At 44.3% G+C, this 18,217-nt stretch overlaps 1 protein-coding gene across 4 annotated transcripts in view; it reads right to left on the minus strand.

Moving 5' to 3' along the window:
* Positions 1-18,217, minus strand: part of ACOT11 (acyl-CoA thioesterase 11) — a 156,039-nt gene that overhangs the window by 24,631 nt on the left and 113,191 nt on the right. For 3 of the 4 annotated variants that reach the window (XM_048497201.1, XM_048497200.1, XM_048497202.1), the window contains 3 exons: positions 13,814-14,009; positions 4,110-4,179; positions 2,773-2,823 (listed from right to left, as the gene is read on the minus strand). In XM_048497201.1, coding sequence (XP_048353158.1) covers positions 2,773-2,823; positions 4,110-4,179; positions 13,814-13,943 — 251 coding nt within the window. In that variant the 5' untranslated portion in view covers positions 13,944-14,009. The remainder of the gene's footprint in view (positions 1-2,772; positions 2,824-4,109; positions 4,180-13,813; positions 14,010-18,217) is intronic. The other variant, XM_048497199.1, reaches the window with a different exon arrangement.

Below are 18,217 nucleotides of genomic sequence, written 5' to 3' on the forward strand. Positions count from 1 at the left end.
AAATACAATGGATAGAAACATCCTGTGGTTCCAATATGCCTGAGTTCTACCTGATTGGAAGGCACTGCTCTACAATACTGTTGTCATTTGGTGAAATAACTTGCTTAAATCTGCCAGAAACTGGCTGCCAGAAACACATAGTTAGATGAGTTCCTGAAGCCTAAAAACCAGGCCAGATGGATGGCTCAGGGAAGGAGTGAGGGCAGTTTTGGCCAGATCTAGAGATTTATGGGATAAAAATGATCCTTCCCTTTTCCAAGATCCCACCAAAAAAGATCTAGTCCTTATATGGTTTCCTGGTTCAACAGAAATGGCCATATGGATAAAATTGTACCGTCAGCTAAATACACTTTGAACCACCTCCACTATTCAGAAAAGGGATGAGTGGTCACCACTTGGAGATCTCAGCTGGGTTCAAAGCTTCAATACAATCTCTCTCAAGAGCAACAGCACATCTCCTTTCTCTTTCACCTTCTTTGCACCTATACAGAAAAGGGTGGTGCAAGAGAAAAAAATAGTGCTGTAACATTTAATTTCATGCTGTTAGATTGTCTAGAAGCAGCCAACAGATTCCTCGGTGTGGTACCGTAATCAATTTCTTGTGGCAGGTACACTGGTACACATATTATGGTACACTGGATGATAAACACACTATCCTCTTGCCACATGTTCACTGAAGATGGATAATATGAAACCTAGTTTAAGTGGCCCAATATCAAACTTACCTAGGACTATGAAATCCAAAGTGATAGCTTTGATACTCAGTGTATTGATACCCAAGCAGCCCTCAAGTGCCACAAAAACCCATTTGTAATAAGAATGATCTTACTGACCTTCACTTTCCATACTGCTCCCCCTACACCAAGGGGGGACTACCATGGGGCGGGGGGACAAACGCTTTGGGTGCAGGCAAGGGGGGCAGAGAATCGCGCCCCCACCCCTCCCCTCAGACTGCCCCCATGGCCTGGAGCAGGCTGATCTTTTAGCTTTAAAAGTTAAGTGAGGCGTGGGGGAGCGCCATTTTGCCCTGGGTGCCAGTTTCCCCCCCTACAGCACTGCCCTACCCCCACCCCCCAAACTGAGAATGAAGACCTTATCTTTAGAAAAATGATATTTGTTGCAGTGGTTGGATTGGAATGTGAATTACTTCTTGTTTGCAAACCAGGATTCTAAGCCATATTTTGTGCCTGGTTCGTAGGAAAAACAAATAATAGGTGAAAGTGTCCCTGTGAATATCACAACAGACTGCACGTTCCTTTCAAGTCAGGAAGTCATAAATGTCTGGCTACATATAAAGGGAAGAGAGAACAATCCTACTGACTGAGACAGAGGAAAACCAGGCTCATTCTCATCATGAATAAGGCTGAGTACATATCTAATGTCTGAATGTACTGGTAGTTACAGGGTACCACTAAAGTCAAAAAATGGGTGATTATAAAAACTGTGTTTTACAGAGCCTGTAAAAATGTATGTAAGGGACAAGTTGTCTTCATAAGCAGATAAACCAGCTTTTCCTATAGAATTGTTTGCATTTGGCCTAACTTTCCCCCCAAAAAAGGATGTATGTGCACATAGGAGATCACATACTGTGTAAATGAGTACAGATATCAACCAAGGATTATCTTGCCAACCCATTTTCCTTAACATGAGTCTTCTCTCGTCCTTGACCAAAACTTCAATATGTGAAACTTCACAAATTGAAAAACAGTTGTTTTTGAAATGAAAGTAAAATATGACGTTAGTCTTTGATGTGATTTGTGTTTTTCTCTGTTAATTTATTAGATATTTGAAATGGGGGTAAAGATGCATTGTGTTAATCACAGAGTAAGCAATCATTCCAAATCAGTTTGCACCTGTGAGGACATGGTATGTCAGTATATTGAAGATCATAACAAGTTTATCTTTTAAAAAATAACTGTTTGCACCATTTACATTAATTGCAGGGTTTTAGGGTGGTGGCTTTGCTTGAATATTTTGATATTTCTAGATTCCCTACCCTAGAACCAGAGTATTGGTATCATCTCGGTATCATTTTGTAGATTTGGCTTGTATTCCCATTAGGGAAGGCATTTGCATTGCAACAGACAGAAAAGCATTATTCAGCTGAAGCACACTGGTCAGAGATCTGCACAGGCACAGATCAAATGAAACTTCTAAACCTGCCTCTGATTTTGCACATGGGATTCTGAACACGGCTCATACAATTTACAGGGTGAATGCTCACATTCCCCATTCTGGTGCCTGACTGAATCCCAAACTCCCCTTTAATACTTGCTCTCCACTAGAGGTTAGAACACAGAATCTAATAACGATTGGGTGCTAAAGTCCTTCTCTTCACTTCTTAGCACTTGGGAAGGAGACCTACCAAATGCAATCTACTCCTAGCCATTCAGCTTTGGAGCGCTATAAAAAACAACAACAACAGTTACTCCCATAAAAGACCCCTTTGTCTGGTAGCCTCATGTCTTCTAGAACCAGGGAAGCAGATGGACAAAGCACCCTTCATTCCCCATACAATTTCACAGTCATGTGGAGACCCTATGAAAGTTAGTTTTATTAGAGCTGAGAAACTCAATTGAAAGAAAACATGTGAACTAAAGGACAAAAGTACTTTAAGATGTCATTATTAACTTGGTCCACAGGAAAAGCAGGTTCATAGCTACCTTTTGAACATTGTCAGGTTAATTAACACTAATGCTTCATGACATCAGTGGGTTAGGATATTAGCAAGCTAATTTATGCTACAAGCATCTGTAATACTAGGTTTCATACCAGATCTCATCCTTCTCACACAGAACCCAATGAGGCTGTATATGCAGCTGTCTAGTACAGGGAGGTATGGGATTGGAAAAGAAAGCAAAATAGAGGTGAAAAGGAATCTCACCCACCACAATACAAAAAAGATGCGTTTATAGAGATAATAAAGTACACTCCTTTTCGGATGTTTCACTGAAGTAGTGGCTGAAAATTCTGTTTAAGATATTTGTTCCATTAAACTGAAATTTGGCACAAATCCCACCTGCAGGGTGAATTCAGGTCAAATTTCAGGGAATAAATCAGACAGAAAACAATGGCTCCTTTTTAAAGGATGCTTAGATTTTGATTTCTGAAGATGCTGTAAGTTTCTCAATCTGTGTGTGCATGTGCAAGCAAAAGTATGTCTTCATTTTTTTCTTTGCTAGCTTACAGACCATTAAAAATACAGACCATTAAAAATATTCATAAGGTCTCATCAGTGGATTGGTAAAAGTTTGTTGCATATTCATAGTGCTCCTATTAAAACTGACTGCAGTAAGGTCAAGTTATAGGTGCCTACAGAGGCGTATGGTGGTAAAATGGCGCCCGCAGACAGCCATTCTCCGGGCACCCCCACCCCGCTACACCAGGGGGCAGGGCTCAGGGGGATGGGCCCCCACCCCCAGGTCTTGCCACTCCCCTCCCAGCTCCCAGCAGGCACCCCTTCTGCCCTCCCCTCTAGGGAGAGCAGAAGCAACTGACAGGCTCCGTCCCCAGCTCCTTTGCTTTTATAAGCATAAGGGTGGGACTTGGGGGGGGCCCAACTGCCATGAAGCTCCCCCACAACAGGTCTGGATTGGACTGTAAAGCATTCAACAAATCTCATCCATATTTTGGTGGGATGCCATAGATGATAAGCCATACTTCTTGTTCCACCTCTAAAGGCTGGAGAGTTGGATAGACAGGGAACAGTAACAATTTGCCTGTAAGTGAAGAAACTGAAACCATAGTCTAGTTCTAAACAACACACAAACTGTGGTTTAGTACAGTGCCTGGACAGAACTGCCGAAAGACTCCAGTTTGGACTGTTTTACTAGAATATGTTTTGGGAACATTCCCAGGCATCATGTTTTGTGATGCTGGCATGGCTCCATTAGAATACTCCAGTTTAATCACTACATTCCCACCTATCAGTTCTTCCCAACATTTTATCATTAGTTGCACAGAATGAGAACCAGGGAAGTTATCCAGACTCTAAAACAGCTAATTAATGTGGCACAGATTTCTACTTCTTCAGCATTTGCTGAAGGCAGATGGGGCAAATCCATTTAAAATCCAGTAAACTGCAAAAGTCAAGGAAATGAGGCAGTTACCTAATTGTGTGCTCAAAATAGATATCATCCACTGAAGCTGTGACGCAAGGGCAGCCAGCATGCCTCTCGGCTGCAAAGGCAAACAAATAGCATTAGTTATGTACATCGTTGCACCAAACAGGGCTCTTTCTGTTTACAACCATTCGTTGTAGGCTTAGAATGGAAACATACAAAAAGTTTCAGGAAGAAAATATATGCACCCAAGAATAGAAAATTATATTGTGTTAAGGAGTACTGTCAAAAATCATGTTTTCACAAAGGGTTGTGGGAAATTCCCATATATATGGTCAACCAGTTACTTAAAATGATGTTGATTTGACATAGAATTTGACATAGGCAGGTCCATAAAATATTGACTTGGTATTTCTGTGTAGTAAGAAAAAAAAGTTGGCCTGCAGAAGGCAGGCCAACCCAATGCTTCTCAGTGGGAAGTAGACGGGTCTTCCGAGTGACTAAGATTCTCATATTTGTGTCTGCGTAGCTGCGGAGATAGCTCATCAAAAATAAAATAAATAGGAAAACTATATATTGCCAGAGTTGCCAGGACCGGCTGAGTACAACTATGGACTTTTCAGGCTGAAAAGGCACCCATGATCGGAGCCTGCAAAACAAATGTCCCGGGGCAACCTTCAGCAAATGGAGGCAAGGAGAATCCTTTCACCAGCACACAAAATGTTGGACACAAGCTGAGGGTGAAACTGACCAGAGAGCAAAATAGTCAAGTTGGAAAAATAAGGTATCTCCTGAGCTCTGCATTCCACACAGCCAGGCAGCAGATGTCTTGCAGGCTGCTTAGGAAAAACGGCCCACTTTGAACCATTCCCCGAAAAAGATTTTTGCTAAAATAAGGAATCCTGAGGACGTCTTTGGAAGAAAGCTGTGCAGAGTGCCTTCCCAGGACACCTTTTTTAGCATCCCCTGGACATCTTATTTAGGCAGTGCAGATTGGACCAGTGTTTTTACCAGATCAGCTATTAGTTACTAAAAGGGCTGCAGGCTTTAATTGGTTTAATTGACAAATCTATCAACTACAGCTTTAGTTGACTAATTAGTGTTAGCCAATAACAGTCAATGAGAACAACTTTTAAAGTGGGACTAAAATTTCAGGTTAGAATTCTCTATTTTGTGAGTCCATTTTGATTATGATGTGTTATAATCACAGAAAAGTAAAATAATACTATTGAAGAGGGCCATTGTTTTGAACACTATGATAACTTTTACTATATTGAAAATGTTTACATTTCAGTCTCTCACACAGTATTGAAGTTCTAGTACTTCTTTACTTCAACTTCATAGTAATATACAAACATATTAAATTTAATCAACTGACTGATTAACTTTCTGGAAGACCAATAATTTACTTTCTAATTTGCAGTAGAGATGAAGAGTCAGAACTTTATTAATCGATATTTGAATGAAACCACACCCATTTGAAAATATAACAAACATCCTATACATAATTCTTTTCAACATTTGGAAGCTTTTAAGTTAAACATTTATTCAGGCACCCTTCTGTCTGGATTCATTTTCTTGGGCAGTAGAGAACAGTAAATAGTCAGCAGATGTATGTGAATGAGATATATTATCCAATCCAACCAGTCCATCTTCCCTTGAAACAGGATCATTCAAGCCAACATTTCTGTGGGTGGGCAGAATGCGTCATCAAGTTGTTACCGTGCTGCTCTGGGTAACACTTTCCTTACTCAGAAGTATCCCGCTCTCGGCAGCGCCCAGGAACCCAAGCAAGACCCGACACGGCTCGGATAGATAAAAGTGGTTTATTGAGATGCTGACCTAAGTGTCAGCACCCCCGTTCCGCACAACAACTGCGCTGCCTAGCAGCCTTACAACCCCTTAAGTACATTTTCACCCGTGGGAGCACGGGAGAATCAAAGACAGCCCACCACCATTCATTAACAGAATTCAAAACAACCAATCGTTCATTTGCTACATGCAGGAACCAATCAGAGTCCGATAGGCATCCCCTTCTTGAGTTTCGCGCCAGAGTAGGGCGAGGCGATGACGTGTCCACTGGCGGGGAAAACACAAAGGGTTTCCCTAGGTGTCCGGGGTCAGGAAGCAGAGGGTGATGACGAGAGCTTCCTTATCTGCCTGCTGACGGGATTAGGCAGGGCGAGGCGCTTCGACTGAGGTCTTCTTTTTGTCCGCGTGTATCAGGAACCTTTACACGTGAATAGGATGTGCCCAGGTGGAGCGGAGATGGCTCTCTGCCTTGGGCTAAGGAGGTTCCATACAGTCACAAATACAAAGAAACTTACAAATCTTATTTTACTATCTAATACAGGTAATTTCTATCTAGCTAGCACAGAGAACAGGACAGTCTTTAAACCTTAATTCGAACACAGTCCAGAAGTGGAGGAATTTCACTTCTGGCTCCGCTATCAAAGTCACAACAGAGTCATGACAGCCCCATCATGGGGTTCACAAGGCAAGAGAGGAGCAGAGGGGATTTGCCATTGCCTTCCTCAGCCTCTCCAAATTCTGCCAATTATTGCACATCTCACTAGCTTTGAGAAGGTTGATTCTATATAACCACTGGCTCGGAAACACATAAATATTGACTACTGGCAGGCCTAAGGAGACTGAAGCAGGGGCCCAAACTTCACCTTTTCCCAGAAAGAATAGGATACACTTAGGATGATGCTGGGGTGGGGTGGGGGATCTACCCCCCCTCTCTCTGTGAGAAACGGAACCACTGATTCAGGTTCTAATATCTCTGGAACATTTTTAGCGATTTTTAAAATCAGCTAGGAGTGGGGGGGGGGTGTCCATCTGTTGAGTCCATCTGTTGGCATATCAGCCAAAGGTATTTTAAACACATCCAGCTTGCACAAGGAAAGAGGGCCAACCCTGCTCTCTCATCTCATCTTACCTCACTTTGTCCCAAAGTTTGAAGCATATTTTCTTCCATACAGGTTCCAAGACTGGAAGTTAACCAGAATAGAAGAAAAGAAACAGCGAGTGTCGTATAGTAGTTAGTCAAATTATTATTTTGGAGACCCAGGTCTGAATTTCCACTCTGCCATGAAAGCCTTGGGTCAATCACTCTCTCTCAGCCTAGCCTACCTCACAGGGTTGTTGTAAGAATCAGATGGAGAAGGGGAGATTGTTGCTGCTTTCGACCCTCACTGATAAGAAAAGGTTTATAAATGAATAATAATAGTAATGAAAATTATTATGTTTAAAATACTGAATGAAATGACATGCAGTGAGGCAAAGGGGGCAGGGTTGCATTCCTCTCACCTGATTCTTGTTTTTCAAAAAATAACCCATCCCTGTCCCATCCTGAAGATCCCAAGGAAGGAAAGAAAAGCTTAACACTTCCCTGTGCTCACTCTGCAAGGGAACATTTTAACTGCCCATATAACAAGTAGGCTTTTACCTATTTGGCTGAAAATTGAGAGGAAGGAGTCCTTGGACATGACTGTTTATGTATTCAGGCATGAATGCCCGTGCTTGTCTGTGTAAACAGTCCTGAGACCTTTGTTTGCATTGGAGGCAGTGAGTTCAAACCTAGAGATGTGCTTACCATGGAATTAACTATTGGAATGATTTCTCGATACAGGTAGCTTCAATGGCATTACTAAAGAGCACAACTCAAGTTTCTTTTTAAGTGTCACAAAAATTGACACCCCCACCCATTCTTGATAGACTCCAAAACATCCATATTTATTTTTGAAAGAACAGAAAATCTGAATAAATTACAAAAAATCTGGGGAGTTTCAGGAGGATAAAATCTCTTCATAAAACTGAAAGATTATAACTAAATAGCTGTTTAGGTAAATATCCAAATCCAAACAGTTGTTGGTAAAATAGTAGCAGCAAGGAAGCCATACAAGGCAAGGCGGCTTCCGTGAAGGAGTCATGCCCAAACGCAGGAAATAAAAAGTAAGGGTACAAATCCAAAAAAACCAAATAAAGTACATAAAACAAAGAAGGAACTGAGGAACAAACTGCTGAAAGGCATCATCACATCCTGGAAACATTTCTTCAAACACATCAGGAGGGGGAAATCAGTCAGAACCTTCAGAGGGGAAAGGGCTGAAAGGAATGCTGGAGCAGCAGAGATTGCAAACAAACAGTTTCAAGTCTTTGCATTGGCCTTTATTTATTTGTACAAATTGTACTTTATTATTCATGCATCTCAAATTTGCATACATGACTGCTTGTAGGAAATTTATAAGCACTGGCCAGACCGAGACTAGGGTTGGTTCCACACAGAGATAATGCTTCATGTGATCTACCTGTTGCTACTTCAAATGCAGACGCATTCACAACAGCAACGCAGCTGCTACATGGCCACTTACACACACACACACACTCTTCCAGTGCTTGAGCCTCTCATCGTTGCTATCCTGCCTACATAAACTAGAGATAGAACACAAAAGGCTAGTCGTGTTAGTAGAGGAAGAGAGGCAAACCTGATGAGGTAGGCGGGAGAAGAGAGGCAAGCCTGGGACCAGGTGTGGGTGTGTATGGGCATTGTGTGCATTCAAATCACTTTCAACTTAGGGCAGATGTATGAGTAAATGACCTCCTTAATGTCCTGTTGTTAAACAGTGTTGCTCAGATCTTGCAAACGAGGACAAATGGGGGCTGTGGCTTCCTTAATGAAATCAATTCATCTCATGTTGGGTCCTCCTGTTTGCCTGCTGTCTTCTACTTTTCCTAGCGTTATTGTCTTTTCCAGCATAAGGGTATTTCAGAAGAAAACTAGTCTGAAGATTTTGTCTAAGTTTTGAGTGCACACCCACAGATTTGCCATGGAGGCTGCGTGAAAAAAAAAGGGGTGTGTGTGTGTGTGTGTGTGTGTGTGTGTGTGTGTGTGTGTGTTTCCCCAGTCTTCTACAATTTACCACAGCAATCTAGGTACCCATTTTACTAACTCCAGAAGGATGGAAGGCTCAGTCAACCTGGAACCAGCAACCTGAAACCAACTTCTGTTGGGATAGAACCTAGGCCGTGAGCATAGCTTGAACTACAGTTTATTCATGCACCTTGCTATCTTGCCTGTGGCACTCCAGCCTCAAACCAGAATTTTTGGGCATTCTTGTGTGAGAACAAGTACGGGGTTGGTTGTTCAGATCAGATCTATAGAAGACCATTTTCTTTCAGACTTCATACCTTCAGCAGAATGATAAGACATTAACTCTTTTGCAGGACACATATTTTCTCCACATTTTTCTCGATTCAGCTAACTTTCTAACCAATATCTAAGCTGTGGAGGGGAAGAGTTTTTCTATGATCTTTGGGCTAAAACTGGAGTTTTCATTTTAATTACCAGACTAGAGATAAAGCACCTTGTAATTCTTCCCTTCTCCATTTCATCCTGTGAGGTCAGTTAGGCTGAGATTATGTGACTGATTCTAGGTCTCCCAGCAAACTGCCATAACAGAATATGGATCTGACGCTGGAAACAAGAAATGCCACTGTTCCAAGACTGCTTAATATAATAAGGAGCTAAGCCCTAATATAGCAGCCAGGAGATGTTTCTTGTAGCTTACTACATTGTACCCACTTCTTTTTGTTTAGAGTATGAATTTGAACCTGGGCCTCCCAGATCAAAATCCAGTATTCTGCCACTACACTGTTCTGGAAGACAATTAGGAAATGGAAAAAAGCTGAGTCAACATGCCATTTCTACTGGCATAAGAAATAAGAACATAATAAGGGCCCTGCTGGATCAGACCAATGGCCTATCTAGTACAACATCCTGTGTCACAAAGTGGCCAAATATTTCTTCTGGAGGTCCAACAGCAGAGCCTACAAGCTCAGGCTTTCACCTGATGTTACCTCCTTGCATTAGGATTCAGAGGTTGACTGCCTCCAAACTTGGAGGTTCCCTTTAGTCATCATTGCAATTGCCACTGATACACCTCTTCATGATAAATATATCCAATCTTCCTTTTGTCCATCCTAAATCTACTGCCCACCAACCTCACTGATGTTCTCAAGTTCTAGTATTTTGGAAGAGGCAGAAAAAGTTCTCTTTGTCAACTGTCTCCACTCTGAGCATAATTTTATAAACCTCTATCATGTGCCCCATTTTCTAAAGTGATATGCTACCAGTGTGGGTGGAACTTGCAAAAGCGCACACTTTTCCATCCACTTATACAACAATATATTTGTCTGAGATGTTTGCAAAAAAAAAAAAAAAACCAGGACTGGGAAGGACTGTAGTAAAACAGGGAAAAACAAAAAACAGGACAAATAGAGGATGTCATGTGGGTGTTCCCCAAAACAGTGCTGCGGTAACAAAGCCAAGGCTGACCAAAACATCTGTGGAAAAACAGATCTACTTGGCTTCAATAGGGTGCTCATGCGCTGATATACTTGGATTCTCCAAAGGCTCCTGACAAGGTTCCTCACCAAAAGCTTGTACATAAACTCAGTAATCCTGTTATGACTGGTATCTTGTTTTTTTTTAAAAAAAACTAGATACCAGTAATCAGAAGCTGGGAGTAAAAATTTTGCATAGTGGAAGGGGAAAAAGGGTGGGGGGGTGTCACCAGGGACCAGAACTACTTAAAATTCATAAATAGTATTAAATCAGGGATTTAAGGTAGCCACATTTCCGAATGCTAACACATTATTCATAGTGAAGTCTAACACAAATAGAAGAACTCCAGAATCATCCCTCCAAACTGGATAAAAGGGCCTTAGAACAGCAAATTAGGATTAATGTAAGTGCAAATAGATGTTTGTGGGCCAGGGGAATCTCAACTTTCCATCAGGGCATATATAGCCACAACTGGTTGTAACAGCACAGGAAAGATATTTTGAAGTTGCGATAGACAGCTGAGTGAAAAAAAAATCAAGCTTGGTCTGCTGCAGCAATGAAAGACAAATTTCATTCCAAGGATAATTAGGAAAGGGATTGAAAATAAAATTGCCAGTATGTTAATACTGTTATGTAACCTCCAGTGTGGCTGCATTTAAAATACTGTGTACTAAACAACTCAGCTCAAAAAGGAGATCATAGCTCTCAAAAAGGCAGTCACTCTCAAAAAGGCACAGAAAAGGAGAACCAAAATTACCTGATACTGGGGTACTTTTTCCAGGGGAAAGGCTAAAGAATTTGAGGCTTTTTAACAGGAAAAAAAATGAGAAGTGAACACATACATTTTATAAAATTTATGAATCGTATGAAAAAGTACACGAACACACAGACAGTAATATTTCGCATAGTGGAATTGATTGTTACATAATGTGGCTCTGCCCACTAGATTAGATGGCTTTTTGATAACTACTATTAGCTCTAATAAGTAACTCTAGGTTCAAGTCCATGTGGTCCAGAGATGGTCTAACATAGTAATAGTAAACCTTTTTGAGACCGAGTGCCTATTTGCAACACAAAACCCACTTATTTATCGCAAAGTGCCAACACGGCAATTTAACCTGAATACTGAGGTTTTAGTTTAGAAAAAATGGTTGGTTCAGAGGCGTGCGTTACTCGGGAGTAAGCTTGGTGGTAGTCAGTGCTTTGAAGCAACCATGCAACGCTTCGAATGGATGAATCATGATCCTAGGAAAGTTTACTCAGAAGCAAGCCCCATTGCCAGCAACCGAGCTTACTCCCAGGTAAAGGATCACGCTTTAGTTCTTTGCATGAAAAGCAGTGGGGTTTAACAGCACTTAACAGGGTTACCTACACTGCTTCCCCAAAACTAGGTCTTGGGTTTAATGCTAATAATCGAGCCCAGTGGCCCAGACCAGCCTAGATTTGGGGGGGGGGGGCGACTCTGTTTGCACGTGCCCACAGAAAGGGCTCTGAGTGCCACCTCTGGCACCCGTGCCATAGGTTCGCCACCACTGGTCTAACAAAAGGGGATCTCTAGGACAAGAGGTCTCTCTATCTCTCTCATGCTATATATACCATTTGTTGGGAACATGTACCTTTCTCCTAGGTTTTTCTCCTGCAGATATCTGGTAGGTCACTGTTGGAAACACAAAGCTGGACTACATCCATGATGCATCCCAATGAGGGTCTTTTGTACAGATTCATCTGTGGACAACTGATGTGGACGACTGATGTGGGGACAATCCTGCTATATAGTAGAATGCTGGACTAGAGAGCACTCAACCCTTCCCAAACATATCAGAGTATAAAATGTCAACTGAAGTTGAGTACACTGATAGGGGAGGGGATGTGGTTCTTGAAGCATCTGCTGGGCATGTAAAAAAATCCCAGGTTCAATTCTGGGCACTTCCACTTAAGCACTAGGCAGTAGATGATGCAACAGACCTCCACCTACACCTCCAGAGAAGTGCTGTCAGTCTGAATAGGCAATGCTGACTTTTATGGACCAATGGTATAATTCAGTATAAGAGGCAGATTCATGCGGAATTAATTAATTTCAAAGCTTCCTAAGAGCCTGTCAAATGGAAGAGATACAGGAGCTCTATATATCCTGTTCCACATAAAGACCTAAGTAAAATTGTAACTTTATGTGCCATTTCCTCCTGACCACCCTCCCCGTGCTCCATGCCCCCCCTCATTGCAGCCTGGTCCAGACAAGATGACAAGGGTAGGCTGGAGCACATGGCAGGGGGAAATGGCAGATGAGGTTACAATTTTACTTTGATCTTTATGTAGAACAGGGTATAGTTCTTAAACAGTAGAGATCCCAACAGAAGAACTCAGTTGCCTAGAAAAAAAAAAGATTAAGGACACTTCATACTAATATCTGACAGTCACGGCCATCGGTGAGCCATCTTCTTTTCTTGCCTGAAGACATCTGCACTTTTTGGACATACACCTGTCTTGCAAGTACTTCTGGCAAACAGTCCTTCCCCCTAATTTTGAATAATATTTTATTTTACTCTTCTAATCAGTAACTAATAATTATGCATGTGTGGAGGCGGGGGGGGGGGTGTGTGGAGATTGTTGGCAGGCTCCTCCCAAATGAATTACCAGCACTTTCTGTTGCTGCTCCCTCCACAAGCCCCTCTGTCCACCGCACTGACAGCTGGAGACTACATCTACCACACACACACACACACACACATACACAAACACACAGAGCTACTGACCACTAGGAATAACTTTCTGGTCAAGTGTGCACATGCATAAAAGACAAACTGGAGAGAGAACTCCAGGAAGGGCACAGTTTGATTAATCTGTCATATTTTCTGCCCTTCTCAAAAAGTTCAGGTGGTGTATTCAGATCTTTTTCTTCCATTTTGTCCTCACAAGTAGGTTAGGCTGACAGAGAGTGAGAGTGATTGGTCCAAAACCAACCAGTAAGCTCCAAGGGGGATTCAAAAGATCTCCTCTGGCCTTTCTTGACACCCCAATGGCAACAAGAGAGCATCAGGCAGGCTCTTTTCAGTTGTTACTCATGGTGTGATGCCACCGAAGAACATCCAGTGGTTGGAAATAAAGGAAAACCAGAGTTTTTTAAATGTGCTCGATTGCAGCAAATTTCTTTGGATCGTTCCCTGCAAGTATAGACGAGAAAGCCAAAGCCCCCATTCGAAAACTCTCTCCCTCCCCTTGCTTTGCCTCGCCAGTCCTGCAGGAAGGAATTTGCCCGGGCCACCTTAAAACCGCGCTTCGAACCAGATTAGGCCACACACGCACGCACGCACGCACGCCGGACTGAGCCGCCGAAGGGACGTTGCCAAGAAACAGGCTCCCTCCTCTCCGCCGGCCCCGGGCAGCCAGCGAGCAAGCCGCTTACCAGACAGGCAGGCGGCCGTGTCGACCCACTTCAGGAGCTGCCCGATGCTGAGCTCCCCGCGGTGGTTGGTGTGGCAGGGCAGCACCAGCTGGCTCATCTGGACCTCGGTGGCGTTCCGGTGGCCCTCCATGGCGCTCCGCGGCTGCGGCTCCACCTCCGAAGGCGCCGAGGTCGCTGCAGCCGCCGCCGCCGGACTCTGCATAGGAGGGAGAGAACAAAGCGCCCAGTCACTCCTCGTGCCCCTGAGCGACGAGGGCCCGGCCTGCAAGGCTGTCCTGGCCCTGGACGCCACCCTGGCTGCTCTCTCGCGTGGCGTTTTCCTGCATCCGTGTATTTAAATAACATGCAAGCTGCAACTCTTTGAATCCCCCGGAGAATCCCTTTGCCCCCCCCCCCATACTCCCCCCTCCCGCAATGTCTCCAAAGAGGCCCAGATGACAAACGGAGAATCCCTCTCGTTTTCTCCTCACAACTATCTGATAGTATTTGGCCCAAGCAAGGTCATTCAGGTTTAGCCTGTCTACTTAAAAGAGGCGACAGTAAAAGCGATCTAGCACTTGCCATTTCCACCTATGGTCCTCTGTATAATTTTGAAGTAAAATAAAACAAGCCAAACCTCCCCAATCCTTTTCCCCATAAAGCACCATGATCACAAACAATGCATAGTAAATCTATCAAAGGCTAAAGCCAACAAAAACTTCCAGTTGGGAGTCAAAGTGTATAAGGAATTCCTTCTGTGTGAGAAACACCAGAATATGCCATACTTTTCTCATGACATTACTGCATCCCATTTGGAATCCCAAGAAAGGCATTAATATCAGGCAGACAATGAAACTGCCAGGTGCCTTCAGACATTAAACAAATAGTTACTAGGGGAGGGCCTTCTCTGTGATGGCCTCCAGTTATAGCCAGAATTTCATATTCACCAATGCTTTTCATCATTCACAGGACAAATGGTTTTCTTACATTTATGGTTTTACTCTTTTATGCTTGATGCTCTATTCTTAATTTTGATCATGAGCCACCTAGAATGCTTTGGAAGTAGATAGGTGGGATAAAAATCTCCTAAATAAGTAGAACATTATGGAGGGAGGAAGAAATTATGTTGTTGGTCACAAACTACGATTCTGGGAGATTTGCACAACCATATTCCACAGCATCTTCAAAATGGCAATGAGCTGTCTAATAACCACAGTGATGTTCCAAGGCTCTGGAAAATGAGATTGCCAAGAAACAATTGTTTTCATTGAGGGAAGATTTATGGATCAAATGCTACAGATTTAACGCACAAAATACAGATTGTGTGGAAAAGCCTTAAAGACATTCTTGGCATCACCTGCGAAAACACCCTGAAAAAAAATATCAGGCATGCATAGGTGAGAGAGAGGAGGAAAGAGAGGAAAGATTCCCCCTTGCCACCTGCTCTCTTGTATTTCACTTGCTCAGGACTGGGAAGGCCTGTGAGAACTCTCAACAGTTCCTCTGGGCAAAACACAAGCATGCTTCATATACTTATCCGCCCTGTTCCCCGCCGCCCCCACCCCCCCATACACACACTGAAATTAATAACAGTGTTTGAAAAGAGTGAAAATACATAATGGGAATGGTTGCTCAGGTGATGTTGTTACTGATATGTGCTGAGTGGTTGTCAACACACTGTGGTATAATCGTAAACAATATATAAAAATAGCAATAGTAGATTAAGACTCAATGAAGTTTCTGCTAAGAAGTACCCCTTTGTCTGAGACAGCACTTGTCTCTGCCAAAGACACTCTTCTCCAGCATAAGCCATTTCATTGTTGCTAAAACAGACTCCCCATTCACAGCTCCAACAGGAAAAATGAGCAATTATTTGCTAAGTTGAAATACAAAAAGCTGGCATTTGCTTAGAAGGTTAGGCACTTCACCACCATTGAAGTTCAGACAACCAAAATATGATCACCTGATCGTAGGGTCATTCCCTGACTTGATTTAGCCCTTTGTGTTCATATAATATAATAACTTTCTTAGAAAAGTTCTCATACTTAGCAAAGAGGTTTTCCAAATCAGGATCCTGTTCATAACCTTATGAGTCAGTGTAGTGTAGAGCTTATAGTGTTTGTTTAGGGTCTCTGAGGTTTCAAGTCATGAAGCTCACACCTTGATTCTGGAACAGCCATTCTCTCTCAGCTCTGCCTACCACATAGGATTGTTGAGCATAAAATGTAGAAGGGAGAATCAAATGAGCTTGTTGAGAAAAGAGAAAGTATACTAGAAACATTATGGAACTGCCTCAATTTGACCCCTTCTATTTCAGGAACAAATGTATATTGGGGGTAGGGTGGTCTAATAAATTGAATTAATAATAATAACAACAACAACAACAATAACAATAATAATATATTTGGGTTTGGGGCAGGACAAGCTTCCTATTTGGACTAGGTTTTTAACAGTTAAAAAAAGTTTTTTTCATCAAGGGTGAAGATGTATGTTGTGCAACTTTTAAAAGCAATTTTCATGATACCTAGGGGTGAGATGGGCCAGAAATCTAAAAAAGAGCATAATGTTTCAATGAACAAATTAATAAGCAGCCTCAATGGCAGATACCAACATCATTTTGTTGTCAGACGTTAAACAAGATGGTGCCCAGAGCAGATCGTTAGTGAGTACGCTCTGGTTTTAGGGCTGTATTGGAGTTTTTTACCAAGTATAACGACTAAATTTTAATAGATGTTTAGCTATTATCTACCTACCAGGTTGGATAGTGGGTGGCTGCCAAAGGATGGTGGTTTCCCTCGTCTGTCGGCCTTTTCTAAACTTTTCGACTGCACAACAGTGAATTGACTCCACTGCTCAGCAGCAGAGCCTTGAGCAGCGCGGCACCGTGGCAGTTGCCCAATGACTTGGTCCGGCTGTGCGGAGCTCTAGCAGGTCCAGACGAGCAAGCCTGAGTGGGAGTCGGAGGCAAGGACCCTGCGTGAGCCGAGGCTACTGGAGGAGCAGGTGGGTGTAGTCAGCAGGGGGATGCTTGCAAACAACGAAGCCCCAGGTGCAACGACGAGCCTTGAAGCAGCGCAGCGGTCTTGGAGGCAAGTGGGCCCATGGGGGGTCCAAGGAAAGACAGCAGGCCCCTGGGCAGCTGGGAGTCACAGCAGCAATATGTGGAGTCAACCCTGCTGAGATGAGTCCTAGGGAGGGTCAGTGGCAGCAACTTTACTTGGGACGAAAAAATTGTCCAACGAGATTGGTGGCAGAATGCTCTACAGCTGGTAGACTCAACAACAAATTGTTTAAGCCCCTTACAAAGCCAAGCCTCAAGTGAGAGTCAGTGGCAGAGACTCCTGCTTGGGGTGTAACAGCTGGTGTGTACTGGTGTCACGACTTTCTTCTTAGAAACAGGGAGCGGAGGTCAGTGGCAAAGACCACTGCTCAATTCTGTTCTTTACTATCAACAGCAGAGGGCGCAGCTGAGAGAACTAGTGGCAGGAGCCCTCAATTGAGCTGCGCTGTGCCATACTAATCTAAGAAGAGATTAGTCTCAGGGACTGGTGGCAGGAGTCCCTGGACATTCCCTTTGAATAACAACAAATGTTTTGTTTATGTTGGAATCTTGGAGCACAGCCATTATACTTAAGAGTCTGGGTGTTGCACAGGGCGGAGGTTGTACCACCCTCTATTATTGATTAGGCCATGGGGTAAGCTGTTGGAGGCTCCCCTCTTTCTGTAGATTAGGCAGAGATAGGTTAGAGTGTGTACGCCTGAGTTGGGACTCCCCAGAGAGGATGGCTGTCTTGATAGTGTACCAATTGCCTAGCACACCGGCAGATGGCCTGTCATGGTTCCTAGAGGTGGTCGCAGAGTGGGCGTTGAAGTTGTGAAATCTTTTTGTACTGGGGGACTTCAACATCCATGCTGATTCGGCCTCTTCCTTGGTAGAAGCGAACCTGGTGTCATCCATGGCAGCTGTAAGGATCTCAGTCGTTCTTGTTTCCCTTACAGCCAAACCTGGCCTTGACGGGGGGGTGGGGGGGGGGGGGGGTGGGGGGGGGGGGGGGTGGGGGGGGGGGGGGGTGGGGGGGGGGGGGGGTGGGGGGGGGGGGGGGTGGGGGGGGGGGGGGGTGGGGGGGGGGGGGGGTGGGGGGGGGGGGGGGTGGGGGGGGGGGGGGGTGGGGGGGGGGGGGGGTGGGGGGGGGGGGGGGTGGGGGGGGGGGGGGGTGGGGGGGGGGGGGGGTGGGGGGGGGGGGGGGTGGGGGGGGGGGGGGGTGGGGGGGGGGGGGGGTGGGGGGGGGGGGGGGTGGGGGGGGGGGGGGGTGGGGGGGGGGGGGGGTGGGGGGGGGGGGGGGTGGGGGGGGGGGGGGGTGGGGGGGGGGGGGGGTGGGGGGGGGGGGGGGTGGGGGGGGGGGGGGGTGGGGGGGGGGGGGGGTG

The sequence above is a fragment of the Sphaerodactylus townsendi genome, linkage group LG05 (assembly GCF_021028975.2).
Source record: "Sphaerodactylus townsendi isolate TG3544 linkage group LG05, MPM_Stown_v2.3, whole genome shotgun sequence".
NCBI lineage: Eukaryota > Metazoa > Chordata > Lepidosauria > Squamata > Sphaerodactylidae > Sphaerodactylus > Sphaerodactylus townsendi.